Consider the following 20,877-nt stretch of genomic DNA (forward strand, 5'->3'; position numbering starts at 1 on the left):
TGCCCTTTTACTAATTCACATTAAACTGAGTACCTCCAATATGAGGTACTAAATAAATGCACGTTAGGTTGTACCAATGTGCAGCAGCACAAGTGCACTCTTTTTAGGTGATACTTAGAAGTGACCTATTCTACTGCACATTAGCGTATTAGCATGGTTTTTGATGCACTCCTCTTATGTGCAGTAGAATAGGCTACTGCACATTAAAACACATGTGTAGACATGCCCAATATTTCATAAAATTCATATATGTCCCCTTCTCTTCACTCTCTACTTTTCCTTGGTTCACCTTATCTGCTTACATTGCCTTCAGTGATATTTCTGTTCTGAAGTCTCACTACATTACCTTGACAGTATGGTATTGTTTCCATCCTTCCATACCCATATCCCAGCCCACACTATCAACAAGCCCTCCTGGAATATCTTGTTGTTAACTTCAACTCAAATCTGTCTTCTGATGCACCCTGAGATTATTCCCTTTTGGAATTCTGCTGGATATATAGCTTCCTTATCAATCAAGTCCACTGTCTGTGTTGTCTTCAAATCCTTTTTTTCAACCCACGTATACACAAGGTATACAGATTGTGTTGATTCTTCCTAAGTAAAATTGTAAGATCCAACTCAACTCTACTTGCCCTCACTATCTCTTGTATTGAATACTATAGTAACTATCCCATGCAAGTAAATCATGAAATGCTGAAATTTAATGAAAATTTGTTGTCTAAAGACGATGACCATCTAATTAAGGTGAAGTATAATTATACTTAATACATTTGGGACATTTTGTTAGAGTCTCTTTATACTGTGTCCCTTTAACACATCTCTCTATATATTTAGCATAAAGATGTCTGTAACTATATTTCTTTTGCTATGTTACTGGTGTTCTGTCAGTTGTCCATTACCTAGTGCAATCTTATATTCACTTTATGCCACTTTTAGTTAGATGTGTTTATTTTGTGATAAGAATGAACCCTTGCAATAAAAAAAATAAAAATTTCACCAACTAAACAATAAAATCTTTTCAAGTTTTACTTGCTTGATTCGAAATTATTAGTCAATATTATCTATAGATCAAAACTTCATGTTGAATCACTCCTGTTTTCTAAAAACAAGATTTTAAATTGTTTATTTAATGACTGTTTAAGAAACTTTTTACCTATGAAACAGTACAGATTGTTCTGAATAGCCATGGAATTGTGGGAAACTATAACTATTAGCCAGTAATCCGTATATAAATCATTCCATAGAAAGGAAAACAATTTATACCAAGTAGCAAAATATGAATTACAGAAACAGTAAAAATAGTAAATGCATTTTACTCAGCACCCTAATCTATAATATTATATGTGCATGTTCAGTAATTTAAATAGCATTATAGCTAATTTTGGATTGAAGCAGATCTCATCTTTTGTTTTTAAATTACTGTGCTTATTTAAAAAAAAGATCTCCTTCAATGTTTCACAGTAAAATTCCTTGCCTCAATTTAACATGCATGACTTACTGCCTGTATATGTTTTGTTTCTGGCTCTCAGGACTACCATAAGTCTGCTGGGACTGAGAGGCTGAGTAAGACTACAGATGTACATCTGTGGAAGGATTTAGAGTGTGTGCACACATGCTTTCCCCCTCCTGCTCTCCCCCTCTCTTTTTTTTTTGTAAACTGGTAGATTATGATTGATGAACCCAGCATTAGGGTAATGTTATCAGGGACACTTACTGCTTCTGTCCTCTGTGACATCACTGAGGTCATACCATAATCATGTTAGCATCGAACACAATGCTTTATTAATGTTTCATGAGTAAGTCAGTAGTAATCAGTCTAGCTTTGTATGGATAAATTAAACTGGTACTACAATCTCTGATGTATAAATTGAATGCTTTCAAAATCTATTGAAATAGCTCTTAAAAGTAACCAGACTTAATAACTTGATAACAATTTTCACAAGTTTCAGTTTCGTTCAATAGAAAGTCATTTCTAACAAGTTATTTTTTTTATAAAGCTTAATGCAAGCAAACAAACAAAAAAGCCAAAAAAATACTCCAGTCATTTAGCAGGCAGAATGAAAAAAGGTCTGCTAACTAATGAATTACTTGTGAGTCATCTCTCTCTGTAAAATTCTGTGTGAAATGCTGAAACATTTGATTTTTTTTTTAAAATAACATCTATGAATGCATAAGCAGGTTTATACATAAAGGTTTCTGTGTTCACACATTTAATTTGTGTGTGGCTTTAGTGAGCAAAATGTACATGAATAGCCACAATGTTGTCAACTAAAAAATACCAGATACTACATTTTGTGGTATTACCTATGGCCCAATCTAATTCAATGGAAAGACTCCCTTTGATTTCAGGGGACATTAGAGCAGAATCATGGTTCTTTAAAATACTCTCTGATTTCCTGTGGCTTCCCTGTAAATATGTACTGAATCCACTTTGCTAAGCCTGTTGTAGAAATTCCAGCTCTTGGCACAAATGCATTGCATTTTATAGACATCAGCACCACACCCCTGCTTATATTTTTCTTGAAATAGATTTTTGTACAACAAGCCAAACTGGGGATAAGTAAACTGAATATATCTGCTGAACAGTACAAAACTGTACTTAGACTTTAAAGGTGGGTAAGATTTTTTAGGCCATATTGTCCCACTTCTCTTATAGTTCAGAATTGCTCCCTACCATATATTTTTCATACTTTATCCAGTTTGGTTTTAAAAAACCCAAATAATAGTCAGTGGAAATCTATTTCACTATCTACCATAGACATCTATGCTAGAAAGTTTTTTGGATAAATCTATCTACATTTTCCCCTTTTAAAATGTAATCCTGTTACTCTAAGTTTCTTGCTATTTTTATAAATGGTTTTCTCTATCTTACCTTTTAGCTAGCCAGATATATACAGGTATGTCAACCTTTTTTAAACATAGGTTTTCATAGATCATTCTCTTTGAACAGCCCACCCTCATTCATTTTGTTTCTCTCTGAATTCCATCTAATTTGTCCTTTTGTCATTTAGGTGCCCAAAAATGAAAGCAATATTCCAGGTGCAGTCTCACCAGTGTCATAACATCTACATGCTCTGTGATGCAATGATTTTACATACACTGTTCAACACTGCACTTGTCTTTTCTGATGTCATATAGAATTGCAAGCTTGTATCTAATTTGCTATTCATTATTGTCCCCAGACACCCTTTTTGCATTACATTTCCTCCCATTTCAATATATGTTCTATCCATAATTCAAATCTCTTTATGGTCCTTTCTATTGTTTTCTTACATTTTCCAACTTAGTACAATGTGTAAATTTCATTAACCCGATGGCCTGCTACCTCTGGCTGATTGAAGCTCATATCTTTATTTGAGATGGCCCATGCTGCACGAGTATAATTTTTCCATGAATACTGACTACCCCTATCCATTACGCTGGCTATTTTGAGTCCCGCTATTATCAAAAAGGGAGGAAGAAGGGAAAGTGACCTGTTTTGTCGAAGATTATATAGATCTGTTGAGGACTGGACTTTACCTTTAGCAATGACTTAGGTCCTCACTGGGGAGTAGATGTTAAAATGGAAAAAAATTCCAGAAAACCAGCAAGAGATGGATAAAAATTGCAGGTTTCTCAGGCTATAGTTTGGGGAAGGGAAGCATGATATGTAAATTAGATTATACTTAGATGTATGTGTGAGACAAGTATTTTTGTAAGTTGAAGCATTTCAATATTACCCTAATCATAAAAATTCCTCTTCTGTTCTTTGGAAAGATGAGCATACTTATGGATGTACAGACTTAGGTATTTGTACTGTGCAACCCTAACATTTGGAAAGTGTTTGCAACTTTTAGTTCCAATCCTTTATTGAATGTATAATGCTGTAAATGATATATATGCAGTACTTTAAATTCAAGCAAACAGCTGTTTTCTCTAACAATCATAAATAACCCTGCAGAAAACCTTTACAGAGAACCCCTTCAGGTATTTTTCCAAAAGCAGAAACAAAATGGCAGCAATCACAGATTTGCATATATTCAAATTATCACTTATTGTCTTTCTTCCTTCCCATAAAATTTTACACCTTTAAAAATACAAAAGAAAAAGAGGAGAGTTTAGTACAGAAGAACGAAACTATTTATAAAATTTCATGGAGAGCTTGAATAAGAAGTCTGTCTAAATATTCTTCTCCATGTCTTTGCTCCCCATGACTGGCTGCACTGGGTTTAAGACTGGGACCTTTACGTTACTATTAACTGTGGTGATCATCGATTCTTATAAAGAATGTTATAATATGTAAACGTCTATCAAAATCCACTGAGCCAGACATTTAAGAAGGAATATATTACCCTGAAGTGAAGTAATGTATTTCTAGTGTTTTGTTTGTTTATTTATTAACAAAGTACTTCAGGAAATGATGTCCACGTAGGACAACTCTATATATGTTCATGGGCACAGCTGATAGGTACTGACAGATAATGTGTTTTTTGATTTCAGGAATACAGCTAGAAATAACCCTGGAGATTTAAAAATATGTCTTACTACTGATGTTATCATAATAAACAAAAAATATAGACAGCTCAGAAATATTCTTATTTAACACAGCATTGTATTTTTGGAGAGATTTTTGTGATGTTGTCATAATGTATCTTTGTCTGCTATATTTACTGCAAACAACCTTGCAAAATGAACAAAGTATTAATCACTCATGCATATGAAAAACCAAATCTGAGTCTCATAATATGGTATTGAATAAACACCTCCAAACAGTCATATTAGATTGGAATGGCATAAATCAGTGGTACTCAACACTTCCATCTTGTGAACTGGAGCTTGTCTATCTGCAGGCTGGATCTGGTAGTTCTGAGGCAGGTGTGATGGTCCACATCTGGCCACAAGAAGAGGAGTGAGGGATAGCTCGGCTGGGAGGGGAAGGGGGCCTGACTCACCTCAACCCAACCCTGGTTGGGGAAAGGTGGCATGGGGGAAGAAGGAAAGGTAGAGAGGGTGTAGCTTAGCCCTGCAGTGGAAGGGGATGGACAACCACAACCTGGTGTTGGTTGTGGGGGAGGGGGAGGGAGGGGGGGTTGGGCTGCATGGGTCTTTGGGTTTGGGAATCTGACAGGGGGGTCGTCTTAATAATGGCCACTGCCGCCCCACTGCCAAATTTCCTGACCTATGGGGAGATCGGGGGACCAGATGTGATGGCTCCGCAGGCCACAATTGGCCCGTGGGTTGGAGGTTGAGCACCCCCGGCACATATTACTACTTCAGAAAAAATGGCTAAATACAGAGATCAAAACTATAAATCAAGCCATTTTGTCATGACATACCACTGCTGCAAACAGGGAAGAATAAATAGTCTCCTCTTAAATTCTCTTCAGTTGATATTTTCCATTGCAAGTTTGTTAACTTATTGAAAATTACTTTCTTAAAGCAAAATATACACGACAGATTAAAGTGTTTGCACAAAATGGAATTGAACTACATGATGCTGGAAGTCCCTTTCAACTCTTTGAATACCAAGTTCTGCAAACTTTGTGATGACTGGTCAGAAAAAAAGCCCATTCAGAGACTACAGTTGGTGACATACTAGTCCAATACTCCAGCACAAACACTTCCTTTTGAATGTTCAAGGAGGAAGGATCAAATCATGCAAGGAATATTTTTTGCAAGATCTCTGTCCTTTGGACCTTAAATTTTCTTTGTGCTCACTTGCAGGGCATGCTCTGTCTTTTACAGGATTGGGCTCTTAATTTTTCAGGATATTTTGCATAGTCCAAATGATGCTTGTCAGACTGCCTTCTCCCAAGGGAGCAAATAAGTGAATTTACAATTCCATTATTGGTCCTCATTAAAGGAAAATCCATTGTACAATAAAGAGTTCTGTCAAATAAGAGCTGAATGGAAACCCTCCCCCACTCTTTCTTCATACAGTTTTAAACCTAGCTCTGCAGAGGTGAAAAGCGAGCTGTATATAAGCCTGTTAAAATACTGGATTTGTTACTAACGCTTAACAAAAATCTCTCTTACCATCCTGTTGATACGGACAAAGTCTTCAGGCTTCTTTGCCCAAGGGGGAAGCTCAACATCATTCACAACAACTTCATCTTCTCTGACTCCTAGATTATATCCATTACTGTTGACAAACATCTCTGGTAGATAGTAAAACTCTGGAATTAATTCCTAGTAGGGAAAAGCACAGCAGGTTACACTGCATAAGTAACAAGGCAGCTGAATGATACATTCTGTTTTCAGCATTTCTCTTTCTGTCACAATAACTTTATAAGATAACTGTTCCCATTTGAGCAAAATAATTTCTGCATTATTTATAATTTTGTGGACAAGAATAGTTTTGTAATCCTTTTCTTGTATTTAATTTTGAAAAGACATTGCATAATAATATATTGAACAGATCTTGATTTAAATATCAATCCATTTCCATAAATTATGAGTTATAAGAGCACCGCAAGTTAGTAAACTAGGAAATTATACCAGGATTGCACACAGAAGAAATTTTCTCTGATCATTCTTAACATATTATGCTATACCTTTTACCGCTATTTAACAAAACATTTCAAAGGATGAACCTGTCAAGCTTTTACGGAAAGGAATGTTGGTAATGTAAGTTTAATCTTAATATTACTTTACCAATATACTATTAATATTATCTACTGTATTAATAAATATATCACTTAATTTTATGGGCAAAGAGGTGGTGGTTTGATTACATGAAGCAGAAAAAACAAATTAAACTTAGCAGACTTTTCTGCAGTCAGAGCAATAAAAAGATGTAAACAGAAAGCTGCCAGCACATCAAAATTCCTTTAAAATTGAAATATGTGCAACTTGAATTGAGAATTCCTGTAAAGGGGAAACAAAGCATATCTGTGCCTGTATTAATATTTAGTTAGTGCCTAGTGTGAAGTTTATAACACTTTGAAGAAGTTGAAGTAGAAATACTATGATTTTTAGACCATAAATTTCTGCATTCATAGAAGTCTGTTATTTAAGCGGCTTGTACTGAATTACTATAATAGAAAAAAGCTGTAGATTTAAAGCCCCCCATCTTTTCCTCTAATATCTAGATAGGGATTAAGTTCACCAAATGACATTGTTAAAAGCATTAGGGCATTCAGTTGTGTAACGTGATCAAAACTGATGACACAGCACCTGAAACCTGAATCTCTTTGTGGTCCGTTCAAAGACTGCAGATACACAGAGCATAAAAAATCACCACAGACACTAAAGTATCTAATTAAATCTGATCTGCAACTCTATAGAGAATAGAGCAGTTAAAGCAGATGAGGTCTTTTCAAGTTTTACCATTAAAAAAATACATGAATGTTACAGTTTTTAGTATTTTACTAGTGCAACTTATCTTGTTTTTTATACCATTTGTACTGTATTACAAAATACATAAATTCAGTTAGACTAACATATACCACTAATTAATATCTAGCCAATGTAAAACAGTAATCAAATGAGACATGTCTGATTTTGCATTAACAGGTTTTTACATAATTTATTAGCTACATAAATCTATACATTTAAAAAATATTTCACACAGTAAAAGGTAAAACAGTGCTGTATCCAAAAACATGAGTATCTTTTTGAGAGTAAAATAAAGTTGACTACTGACTGGCAAGCCTAACTTGGCTATATTATTACCTCTAATTAGTTTACCTCTAAAGAATCCTAAAAAAGGGTTTTTCATTCTGATATGGTTGAAAGCATATTCTTTCCTCTCCCCGTGACCCTCCATCCATGCCTTCTAAGACTGTTGAGGGACTCTATGGCCACATCCAGACCAGCACGGATGTTTGGTTCCCTAGGGACAAGTAGCAGTGGCACACCTTGTGCTGCAGCTACTTGTCCCCAGGGAACACCCATGCTATATGCATTTTGGCACACAGTAAGTTACCCCAAGGGCGGTAGGGGAGGCTGAGGGGCCAGCACTATGCAGTCCTGCAGATCTCCCAGGGCTGAAGCAGTGGTGATTCTGCTGTGTGGAGCCTGGCTGGCAGCCACAGCGTGGCTCTGGGTGGCACTGGCTCCACTTTTCAGCAGCGCATGTTGCCCGTGTGTGCACTGCTCCAGGTTTTTTTTCCGCAGGCTTTTTTGACCCCTGGATATCTGGAGCAGCATGTGCATGGGCAGTACATCCTTGCAGCATGGAGAACACCCAACTTTGTGGTATGTAGCAAGGAAGATGTGTGCCCTGTGAACTCCCAGCCCAGTGCCTTCCTCCTACCACTGCCAAGGTCTCCAGGCTCTCCCTTCCTATTCTGGCCACCTCATTCTGTTGTATTGCTGTTTTCTATATATGTATTAAATATCAGTCCTGGCACTGAATCTTGTGGCATCCCACTGAAAACTGGTCACTTTGAAAACTGGTCATTGTTTCCTGCTCTATTTTCTGCCTCTTATTGGGCATGTCTACACATGCATTAATGTGCCATAATGTGCCTGTAATAACAGGTACTAAATGTAATACACCATAATTGGTGCTACTGCACAGTAGCACCAGCACATATTCTTTATGTGACCCTAATGCACAGTTGACTAATTCTACTGAGCATTAGCACAGCTTTTGCCATGATGCGCTAATGTACAGCAGAATTAGTCAACTGAGCTTCTAATGTCTTGTGTAGATGTGCCCACTGAGTCTCTAATGTATAATAACGTTTAACTTCTTACTTCAGAATATCTAGTTTTTCTTACTCCCCCTCTACACATGCAGGTAAATGTGTTGTGGGATCTAATGCGTGTTTCACACAATTGTGCATTAGTTTCCATCATGCCTTATTGCCACTACAGGGGGAGCCTGACCCCAGACTCCCCCTGCACCAGCAGTAAACAAGCTCCTGCAGCTAGAAGCCTCCCTCACTTGAGGGGCTCCCAGGTGTAGGGGTGCCCAGTGTACCCCTGGGACTGGAGAATCACTGCAGGGGTGATCCCACCACTCTGAGGGTGCAGGGAAACCCCCAGGGCCCAAGGATTGCTGCAGGGGCAATCCTCCTACCACGGAGGTATGGAAAAACACCCAGGGCTGGATAATCACCACAGGGTGATTCCACTGGAACTTCAGAGACTGGGGAAACCCATGGGGGCATAGGATCACCACAGGGTGATTCCCCTACTCTGGGGGTGCATGAAAACCCTGGACCTGGGAATCACAGCTATTGCAAAGCCTAGGGCTTGGGGTATATGAAACCCTTGGACCTTGGGGATCCCACCTGCCACAATCTCTAGGGGCCAGGTGTTTTTCACTGGGCATCGTGCACCCTGATACATGTAGAAATTAAAGCTCACTAGCACTCAGCTATAAAGTTAGTACACATTTTTAAGGTATAATTTTATAGCTGGTTAGAGTTTTTTATTGTGTAATAGATACTTTGCACATGTAGTTGGTCTCCCAGGCTAGGGACAGACATTCAAAAAGCCTGAGTCTGAATTGATTCAGTCTTTGCAGGTTAGTCTAAGCTGGCTAGGTTAAATCAATTTTGTAACTGGACAGACATCCCAGAAATGCAGACACATGTCTGAAGTGGCTCAGGCTAGAAGCCAGGGGATGCTAGAGCAGCCCTCCCTTCCTTCCACAGCATGGAGCTGAGAGTGGCCAGGCTCCAGCAGGATGCTGTGATTAGCCCAGCAGGGAATTGATAACAGTGTTTATCAGCCAGTTAAGAAAACAATAAAGGGACATTACCAGCTACTTGTTGATTCTGCTTATTGATTCTACCTGTTGATTCAGCATGGAAAGTAGACAGCATGTGGTCTGCTAGCTAATACACAGATACCTCATCAGCAAGGCAGAGGGGAAGTGGGAATTCCTGCTTAGCAAGGAGTGGTGGTGGTATGGGGAGAAGCAGCCCACAGTCTCTGGAGCTCCAGCCAGGAAGCAGAGGAGAGGGACCAGCCCTGCTGTGGAGCAGAAAGCCCTGCTGTGGAACAGAAAGCCATGCCCAGCCCAGAGAGTATGCCAGGATGCTGGGGGAGTCTGGTTTATCTTAAACCAGCAAAGGGTCTGGGACAGACATTGCATTAACCGGTTTGAGCCAAATCAGTTAAGCCCGATACTACATTCAACCAGGTTTATCTCAAACCAGTTTCAGTCATTCTTAAACTGGTTTATGTGCACTGAACGTCTGTTCTGTTACAGGTTTAAACCAGTTTCTGATCACTTAAACCAGTTTGTGTGTAATGTCCATCCCTAGTCCAAGTATTTATGCAATTAACCAGTTCATTGCACAATACCTGTAATGTATAGGGGGGCCCTAAAAGCTGTTCTGAAGAATTTTATCAAAGGTTTCTTAAAAGTCCAAATGAACATCTGTTGGTTTTCCTTAACCCACAGATTTGTGAACATGGCTAAGGTATTAAAGTAGATTGGACAATTATGATTTTCCTTCACAAATGTTATGACGGTTTGTTTTATCACGTTTATCTAGATGTTCTAGAATTGTTTTCAAATGGTGCTTCAATGTACTGTTCTGACATAGATGTCTGGTCCTTAGTTCCCAGTGACACCCCTAACATCTTTTTAAATATATATGTACCATATATTAATTTCCAGTCCTTTGTTATTTGGTCACTAGGCATATACTAAAGCTTCCTAGGGACAGATTCTGTTCTAAATGGATTTAAGAGCCTAATTGTGATTCTATTCCACATGCTTGAATCCATGAAAAACAGCTAATGGAAAAGGAGTGTTACTCCTCCTTGGTGCTTTTTTGTGACTCAGACTTAAGTGCAAGATGTTACAAAAGTTCATGACTAAAGAATTTTCGGGACCTGAACAGGGTGGGACAGAATTACATTGTGGTGCCTAAATCTACTTAGACATCTAATAGATGGAATGGAATTTGGCCCCTAGTCTAACAAGCTAAATTTATGCTTAAATCTAACCTTTTAAATACTTCATATTCATAAATAATGCTAAATTCATTAGAAGTGAGGATAATTTGGAACCCAGAGAAGTTCAGTCCTACTGATATATTTAGTTTAAGCCAAAGTTTGTCCATGTTTGACTATATCCCTTCAACTTCAGCTTTTAATTAACACATGTTAAGAAAAGCTTTAACAGCCACTCCACTGCCTGATAGGGACTAGACAAAACTCTCATTTAAATTTGTCAAAATTAAATGTCATCACAGCCAGAAAGCAATAGGAAGTTAATCTTTAAGGTGAACACAACCCCAAACCACCTCCAAAATTTGCTAGCTTGGAGATCAGCAGGGTATATGAATGCAAGTCTAGCATGAAGTAGTGTAAAACTATCTGTCTGAACTGTGCAATGACTCCCTGTAGAATATACCATTTTGGCTTATTATCCATAAATATTGGAAGCCATGGTAGATTACTTCCAAGCTGTGCATACCAAATATTATAGTTACAAAATCTGAATGCAGTGAACTCTGTTTCATTTAATTAAATATTTGCAACCTAGGCTAAAGTACAGACAGTGAAAAAGCCCAAAGCTTTTTGAATTGATTCAATCTTCACAGGTTAATCTAAACTGTGTAAATTGAACTGATTAGCAAGTGAACAGACAGTCACTTTTGATTCCAGAAATGCAGCCACATGCCTGCAGTGGCTCAGACCAGAAGCAGGGGGAACTAAAGCATACCTCCCTGTTCAGCTGGAGTAGATAGTTTGGGCCAAGCCTAACCTGCCCACCCTGTAATAGGGGAGGTTTGTGGGGGAGGTGCAAAGCGTCTGGGAGTAAGTGTGAGTCAGCTTGAATCTGGTGGGGATCAGGGACAGAAGTTCAATAAAGGGACTTAACCTAAAGCAGTTAAGTGTGATACTATATCCATCCAGGTTTATCTTAAACCAGTTTCAGCCATTTTGAAAGTAGATTATATACCACATGGCCCGGATGGATGAAAATCACCTACCAAAGACAATGCTGTAGGGGGAACTAATAATGGGGAAACGTGACGGGGGCCCCACACAAGCGCTTCCAAGACACTCTGAAGATGTCCTTTTCTGCCTATGGTATTGACCACAAATTGCAGGAAACACAGGTTGCAGACTGGGGTACTTGGCAGCTCCAAATCAAAAAGGCAACAGCCTTCTTTGAATGTCAATGCAGAGCCTTCACTGAGGAGAAGAGGAGTAGGAGGAAAGATACACCCTCATTTAGTGATCAGCCATACATGTGTAACCACTACAGCAGGATTTGCCTCTCTGCAATTGGACTGATTAGTCACCAGCAGGCCTGCCCACCAATGTGGGCAGTTATCTTTCTAACATTTTCATCTGCATGAACCGCCAAGAAGATGTGCACTGAACTTTTGTTGTATTACAGATCTGAATTGGTTTCTGATCACCAGGGATCCAGGTTCTCTGCTTAAAACCCCACATTTTCTGATCAAACAACACAAAATCCACATTTGTCTGTGATTAAAATTAAATGCTACCTGTACTGGGTCCTGCCCACCGGGCTGCAGAGGCTCCAGGGGAAGAGCAGCAGGACAGGGAACACTGAGCCTGCAGTGCGCAGCACATATCTGTCCCCACCCCATGCACAGATCTAGGAGGGCATTTGCCTCTCCCCCATTTCCTCCCCCCAGAAGTGCGCACAGTGGTAGGGAGCTAGCCTCCTCACCATCTCCTGGATGAGCTCCCCGTGGTTCTTTCCTACACCCTGGCTAGGCCCTAGGGTTGCACATTCCCTTCCTAGCCCCAGGCCCCCACACAATGCCCTGCCCTATTCCTTCCCTACCTTACTGTGGGGGCCTCAATCCAGCACACATGTATGTGGTGCCCCCTGTAGGCTGGAACTCTATCTACCTGCAAAGGGAAAGCTGCCATTTTCCACATTTTTTCTCCTTTAAAGGAGAAAAGCCAACAACTAGGACCCACTTTTCTGCCTAGGTCTGCCCTCTTGCAGCAGGTCCTGCCTGCTGGGCTGTGGAGGCCCCAAGGAGAAGGCAGCAGGGCGGGAAGCCCTGAGCCCACAGGCAGGCTGTGTGTGGGGAGTGAGGGGCACTGGTAGGGCCCAGGAAGCTGTGGGTTGGGAATGACAGGCACCAGCAGAGCTGTGGGTCAGAAGTGAGGGGCACCAGGCACAAGGGCACTGTGATTTTCTCTTTTAAAGGAAAAAAAATCTGGGCTTTTCTCCTTAAAAGGGGAAAATCCATGTTTTTCTCTTTAAATGGAAAACATCCACATTTTCCTGTGGCAAACAGAAAATGCAGATCCTCACTGATCACTTGTACCAGTTTATGTGTAATTCCCTAGCCCTGCAGAAATACTAAAATGACCATCTTCCACTGACTTCATAGGTTGTATTACAGAAACTAATACCTTAGCTATTCCAGCCAGTGTCTCTAATTTCTTGTTCATGTATATGTGTTCTACAACTCGCCACAAAACATGGACTACCACAAATTCCAGTTTCTGCACATTGGAAGAGAACCGCTGCTGAAAAAGCTCATCATTAACATAGTAACAGCAAGAAAATCTCAGAATACCAGTAACAGGATCTGAAGTATCAGTATAGTATGCATACCAGAAGCTGGGACCTACTAGTCTAGTTACCCCAGGAACTTGTGTCTGTCAATACTTTCTCTAAGCAAGCTGCTTGTTCAAGCTATGAAGTATTTAACTGTTTAAAACAGATGTGGTTGAGAAACTGTTTTCAGAAAAAACATCATTTTCAGCATGAAAAAAATTAGAGAAAGCCAAATCTCAAAGAATTATCTGATTAAGTTCCAGCCACTTTGAACAGCACAAGAGTCTACACATCTCAACAGAAAATGGGATACCTTCTATATTGTAACACAAAAAGCATCCTTAAAACCTGTGCCAGCCTGTAGGTATAAAATGGGCAAATGCAGAGAAAAGTGACATAAATAATAAATATTAAACAAAAAAGGCAGCTATTAAAGGTTTTTTTACTTTAAATATATGTTATTGTATTGTGTTCAACCTAAGTATAATTTTGTATAGTGATATTTACTGGCTTCTTTGCTATTGCCAAAATGTATCAAAGAGTCCAAATAAGTCTTTCAGACTGTATAACATGTCATGTGTAATTTCATACAACAATAAAGTTCAAAGAGTTAATAAAACTGGGGATTCTAGTGATCTAAATCCATTTGCAGTAATTTCTGTCTAGTTCTCCTTGACATTTCACAAGCTGGTAACCTCCTCTGCTCCCCTTTCAGTCACACTTCTAATAAGACAGGTTAGCTTTCTATCATTTAATAGTCAGCTACCTTTCAAGCAGCCCTTGCAGCTTGGCTCATCTCAAATGAAGAATGATTCAGTAAAACTACCAAGGGGTGTAAAAAAATGGTTAAATGAATATTATAATAGACATTTCATGTCTGTAAATGTGATCTCTAGTTTATTTTAATAGCTATTCTAAAACCCCAAGGTATAGTTAATAGTATTATATGTATGGTGTCTCTGTATGAGGAAACATCCCAAAACACATTTTCTAATTTATAAGCTTGTGACAAATCCAAGCTGCTGAGAAATTAAACTTTAAAAATATGTCTTGGGGTGATAGAAGACCACTATTAACACTATCATAATTGTATACCACTTGCATCAAATCTGACATTTCAGTTTAATATGTTTTCCTAAGAATATACCATTTTATGGTCTCCCAGTGAAATCAAATCCAACACAGACGTTTTCACTTTTCTAATATAATTCACTGCAAGGTTTTAAAGCTGCCATTTCTTGTTTTTTCTTTCTTTCTTTTTTCCCCCAAAAGGTTGATCCCCTGGTATCCATTAATTCCATAAAAGCCTCATATTGGACCATTGAGTCAGTCATGAGTACCTCCATTAACTATATTAATTTACACTATGTCACCTTAATGACACTATGTCATAGCTACCTTTTCTGACATCTACATGCTTTATTCAAAAAGTAACATAACAAGTTTGAGAGGCATTAGGAAAGATTAGTGCCTGAACAGCAGATTCTTTAGATGTCAATGTTACCAAAAACTGGAGGGGGGAGTGGAAGGAGGGGGGAAAAAAAGATGTGAAAGCTGACTGGCCAAGTTATGGTCATTTCCGGGTGACTTGTTTCCTGAAAGGTCACCCTACTAACAGTCATTCTTCTTCCAGCTTGTACTGATTACCACAGGAGAAGGTCGACATTAATAAAGGGAGACACAATAAAATAAACTATTTTATCTAGGTTCTCCCTTGTGTGCTACCATGCTAATATAGCCATACTGTATTAATTCTGTTCTATTCAATACAGGTGAATGAGTCTTTTTGAAAATGAACCCAAACAGCATAAAAATACTGAACAAAAACATGTAAGTAAAACTTTAATCATCTATTGCACATAATTCTCTGATTATGTTTTTCAAAGGTGTTGTACTCTATGCCATGCTCTGTGAGGTAGCATTAAATGGAAATTACTGCATGCTTTTCTGGATGGCTCAGATTACCACAACCTTATTTTCATTATCTAAATGTGAAAAAATTAAGCTTGTGAAGACACTGAATGCACATGTATGCGCATACACACAGATGGAAAGAGGGGAGGGTGGGCAGAGATTGAGAAGGAGAGGAAGACAACTGCAGTTTTTCAAAATAATACATGCAAATGCCAGCTGCCTGTTTATCATTATTTTAACAGTGTACTAAAAAAACTGGGTTTTTTTAGAAGACACATATTAAGGTTGGAGGTGAAACGATTGAGCAGAGTAATGCTGTGGAGTTTGTTTCTGCTGCTTAGGAATTTAATATTACAAACCAAAATTCACAAATAAAAAGATTAGCTCATTCATTTTCTCTCTCCAAATAAACCTCAAAATACTATCAAAACAGTTTTAATTCAAAGTTTGCTTTTCTATCATAACTTATTTCAAGATCCAGGTCTTTCATTAGACCAACAAAAAAACTTAAGAACATTCAGGTATTTTACTGACTATATGTACAATGTATACCGCACATAATTCTATTCAATTTTAAGGATGTTACACTTTATTTTTAAGGACTCTGTGATCTTTACCATTGTAATTATTCATTAGGTAGTCTCTCTCATATCCATAAGGTAACCGCTCTATATCTAGTCGCTCTCACTTTCGTTTCAATTACTTTCAGATTTATCATATATGGATTAGAATTTATCAGGTAGCTAAAAATGGATCTCCAATTTGTATTCAATTTAGTTTTCTTTCAAAATAGGCTCTTCAACTGTAACCCTATCCAATGTTTAAAGACTAAAATCAGCATTGTCAGAATGTTACAACAGCGCTAACAATCTATATTAGAGATTAAGAATCTTGCAAGAGTATGTGATTCAAATGGGCAAAAATATATTAAGTATTCTAAGCAGCAGCACATTAGATCTCAAGAAATGGGACAGTTCTAGCATTAAGAATAGTTTCTTTTCCTTTCATCTTGTAGAATGAACTTTAAGGCCTCAGGGAGAAGTTGGCCCTGAGTCATGGCACTGAGAAATGTAGTTCATTAGTATCTTAAGCTACAAACAACAGCAACAATTAGCTGCTATACCCATTCTTGATTTATTACTAAGAAACACAAGACTTTAGCGATGAAAAGGGCCTAGAGGGTCAACTAGTTCATCCTCTTGCCAATTCATGATTGTCTCTACTATATACTTTCTAGTTCTTTGCAGTCTAACTATAAGAATCCTAAGTAAGAAGTTTTTCTGCTTTCCTTGAGAAACTGATCTACAACCAAACAAATGTCCCTGCTCAGTAAGTTTTCATTTTACATTGTCTAAATTATCCTTTTAAAAATTTCATCTGATTATTCTTAGCTGTATCTCTTTGTTCTGTGATAAACAATTCCTCCCTCTCTAAGAGTGTTGGTATACCATATCACATCCTCCTTTTGGATAGCACTTAGCCAGAGCATGCACATTTATTTTTATCTTCTCCTGTAATCAACCTATCCAGCTCCTTTTTTTTGCTGTTCTTCCTAGAACGCCCTCATTTGTGTACATATTTCTAGTAATGAATACCCCAGCAATGTAAACACTGAAGAATTATATTAACCAGTATGTATATAAAATATAAAAACACCTCTTCTTTATCAACATGAGGTATATGTCACAGAACTGGAAGAAAAACAGAGAACATCAGATGGAACTCTGATACTCTGATATGTTGGCCTATTATACTGCTAGGCTTGTAACCACCCTGTTGATCTGGACAGTCTTCAGGCTTCCTCCTCCAGAAGTGAATGTTGAACATTATTTAACAAGGAATGAGATAGATAGATAGATATATATAAAATTTAATAATACATAAATATGTTTTCCAAAATGTAGCAAAAGTACACAAGAACTATTTGGCATAAGCATTAATACTGCTTTTTCATAAAGCTGGTATAATAACTGGCTTAATTGTAAAAGTTACTGGAAACAAAATAAAGAATTAATAGTAGGATGAAAATGGAATGCAAAACATTATATTTTCAAAACATTAATGAGGTTTTATTCATATAATTTCCATTTGTCTTTCATTTGAAAATTGCACAGATACATTTCTGTGTGAATCCATGACATTTTAGGTGGTAAACAAACAAACAAACACTCTTTTGCAGCTGCATTATGTTTTCTATATGTTAGAAAATTAGAATTCTTGCTATTCATGTAAAAACTGTTAGGGCTTCACATGCCAGATGTAATGTACAACTGCAGAAATGTATTTTGGAGCAGTCAGGCAACTCTTGCCACATGCCAAAGTCCTAGACATAGCCTCATGTGCATTACGTGCAATGCAAACCCATTATATGGTGCTGACATTATGGAAATCATTTGTTCTATGATAGTCTGATGGAAGGATATCTTCCATAGCTGGGTGATAGCCAGACTGGAAAAGACTGAATAACTTGAGTGGCTCTCCACCACAGTAGTCTCTGAAACACTGTGAAGTAATCTTCACCTCAAAGCAGAACAAAGGTTTTGCTTGAACTTTGTGAACAGATAACTAAATGGAAAGTGGGTAGGTGAGGTATCAAATTAAATTACATACACTGCTCCTGCTGTCAACAGGATACCAACATCTATTTAATTATGGTAGTCATCAAATTAATAGGCAGGTACTAATGAATATTTCAGAACACCACTTTTTTCTGTATTTCTAACTCCAACATGTTTCAGGTCTCCAAGTCATTGTAGGTACCACAATCACTGGAAGGGAAACTGAAGCAAAGAAACTAAATCACTTGCCCAAGATTATTGACAGAAGATAAGGAATGTGACTGCAAAGTGACATATTTAAAGACTCAGTAAAAGTAGACTAGGATTAGGTAAAAAGTAAAAATCAAAACTTGTAGACATTTCAGATGTGTAGAAAACCTATATTACATACATCAGAAGCTGATGTGTGTACCTCCCCCTATCCAATCAGCACTTCACTCCATTCTTTGTCACTATAAGTGTAACTGGGAGAAGATGTACAATTTCACTGAGTTCCAATGGAACCCACATAATTACAGTGTAGTAGAAGGAACTAATTAGTTTAGTATTTCTTCCTTTAAAAAAAGTATTTCCTGCCACAGGTTAGGGTGGAAATCCAGTCCATAAAGAATGCTGTTTTATCAAGATGCTACAGAACAAAGAGCAGGTAGAGACTGTACAAACTCCTCTAACATTAAGGCAGAAAGAGAGTCCTGACTAAAAACAGAAGAGCAACTTTATTGGTTCTTTTTTTGGTCAGATTAAATCAGATGCTTACGGTAAGGTTCCCTTCCTTCTGACATTTAATAATATGTGTGACAGGAATTAAACAATATACACTTATTTTAAAACTATCTTTTTAAACAAGAGAAGAATGCACAGTTCTTATTGGACACTCCAGACTTTGAAGGCAACCTTATTACTACAGAAATGAGAATCAGGAAAAAATCATATTGTTCAAAATATGACAAGATATTGTTTTATTTTTCATAACATCCCATGTATATGTACAATAACCCTTTGTATTTAACAATAGGTAAGTAATAACAACAGCAAAATTACTCTGCTCTCCGGCTGTTTCTGTATATTGTGTAGATGTTGGCTTAATCTAATGTGTATTGTTGCATAATATCCTGAGGCACAGTCAAGTAAAAGCTAAAGCTCTACAGAAAAGCCTACATTTTAAATGGGTCTTGTCATTAATGCTTTATTAATTGCCCCAGGCAATGCAAACCCAGAGCTAGGCAAGCTATAACAATATGACACTTTAAGGTCAAATCCAATTCCTGCTGTGTTTTATGGAATGGGCCAAATATTGAGTTAACAGCAGGAAAGAACAATTTATTGGGCTTTTCTCCATCTCCTGATTATCTGAACTAAATTAGATTAGATTTTTTTTGGTAGAAAGAAAACACCTTTTAACTATTCAACTTCAAAGAATCTTTTATTGTTTTCTATGATGGCAATGATGGTTGCTAACAACCACTTTCTGCCTAATGTATTATATATACTACTTTTAAATGTAATAGTACTAAACACAAAAACTTTTTGTGCTCCTAAACAACAAAGCACACCAGAAATGAACATCCCTGAACAACATTTCTATGTTATATAAGCATAAGACATCCACTTACTGTTATTTAATGTACATAGTAGTAAACCTACCTTCACATCTGAAGTGTCTCTTTGGCTATTTCTCCAAGATCTTGCTACTGAAGAAAATGTTCGATCTGGATGGTCAAATTTTCCATCATTTGCATTAAGAAAAAATGTGGTGAAAGGCTCCTATGGTCAAAAAAACAAGTCCAGATTAAGAACACACCACAACAGATCACACAGCATTTTTCTGAATAGACTTTAAGTTTACATTTTAAACTTACTATTTAAGAGTGGAATGAAAAAAGACTCATATTGACATATCATATTAACATATATTTTTATGCTTAATATCTTACTTTTGATGTTTATTTATTGTTGATAATGAATTTTGCACAATATAAACCTGAATCCTTGTAGGGAAGTATATTATATTGCATGCTCACCCTGCTATAAGACTGCTGTAACCATGATAATTGGCTGGCAGGTGTACTCTGGTTCCAGTTCTGTTGAAATCACCATAGACACTCCCTTTGTTATATATATTACTATGCTTGGACTAGTCTGCACAAGACTGTGCATGTGAATTAGATCATATTAAACCACCTACAAAGTTTCAGGTTTTTTCTTTTTTTTAATTTAACGTGCTAGTCCACTCCAGTTTTCTTCTCAGCTGGTGGGATTAAATGGGGAATATCATATTTCTTTTGATAGGCTATTATGCGATAGGATAAAGCTTTATTATTTTTTGGAGAGGAAATTCACTGTATTACAGATTTTATTTTTTTTTCTATGAAATGCTGATTATTTGTTTGGATACCATGGTGAGGTGCTAGGTGAAAAGATAGATCATGAAGAGCCAAAGATACAAACTAATAATCCAAATAAATAAATAAAAGTCATCATTTTATTTATGAATTACAAACAGGTATTAGATACTCTTTAACAAACCAAGGTTCTTATTTTCCAAAAAAACCCCCCAAAACTAAAAAAACCAAACAATTACTGACGATTTAGCTCTACTATCTATGCTGTCTACATTGTACATTTATCAAACTAAAAATTGCATTTAACTACTAAATAACTTGCATAAATATATACCAGGATAAGACTTGTGTAGAACTAAATAATCAGAGAATATTTTGTTTATAACCTTCATACACATTCTTCTAATTCCTCACTTATTCTTTTATTTAAATAGCAATCACCATTAGGTTAAATGTTAAAATGTTTAATTAGAGTTAAATGCTATAGAAAGTTATTAAAATTAAACGTTTTAAAAACTGGAGGACTAGATACTGTGTGCCCAAGAGTATTCGAAAATAGACAAGGAATTCTCAGGGCCATTAATGTTCACTTTTAACTAATCTTGGCACCTTT

At 37.3% G+C, this 20,877-nt stretch overlaps 1 protein-coding gene across 12 annotated transcripts in view; it reads right to left on the bottom strand.

The window, feature by feature from the left end:
* Positions 1–20,877, bottom strand: part of NBEA (neurobeachin) — an 835,610-nt gene that overhangs the window by 78,817 nt on the left and 735,916 nt on the right. For all 12 annotated transcript variants that reach the window (XM_090027554.1, XM_090027509.1, XM_090027581.1 and 9 more), the window contains 2 exons: positions 19,567–19,686; positions 6,019–6,171 (listed from right to left, as the gene is read on the bottom strand). In XM_090027554.1, coding sequence (XP_089883680.1) covers positions 6,019–6,171; positions 19,567–19,686 — 273 coding nt within the window. The remainder of the gene's footprint in view (positions 1–6,018; positions 6,172–19,566; positions 19,687–20,877) is intronic.

This window comes from Crocodylus siamensis, chromosome 1 (assembly GCF_052110815.1).
Source record: "Crocodylus siamensis isolate JL-2025a chromosome 1, ASM5211081v1, whole genome shotgun sequence".
NCBI lineage: Eukaryota > Metazoa > Chordata > Crocodylia > Crocodylidae > Crocodylus > Crocodylus siamensis.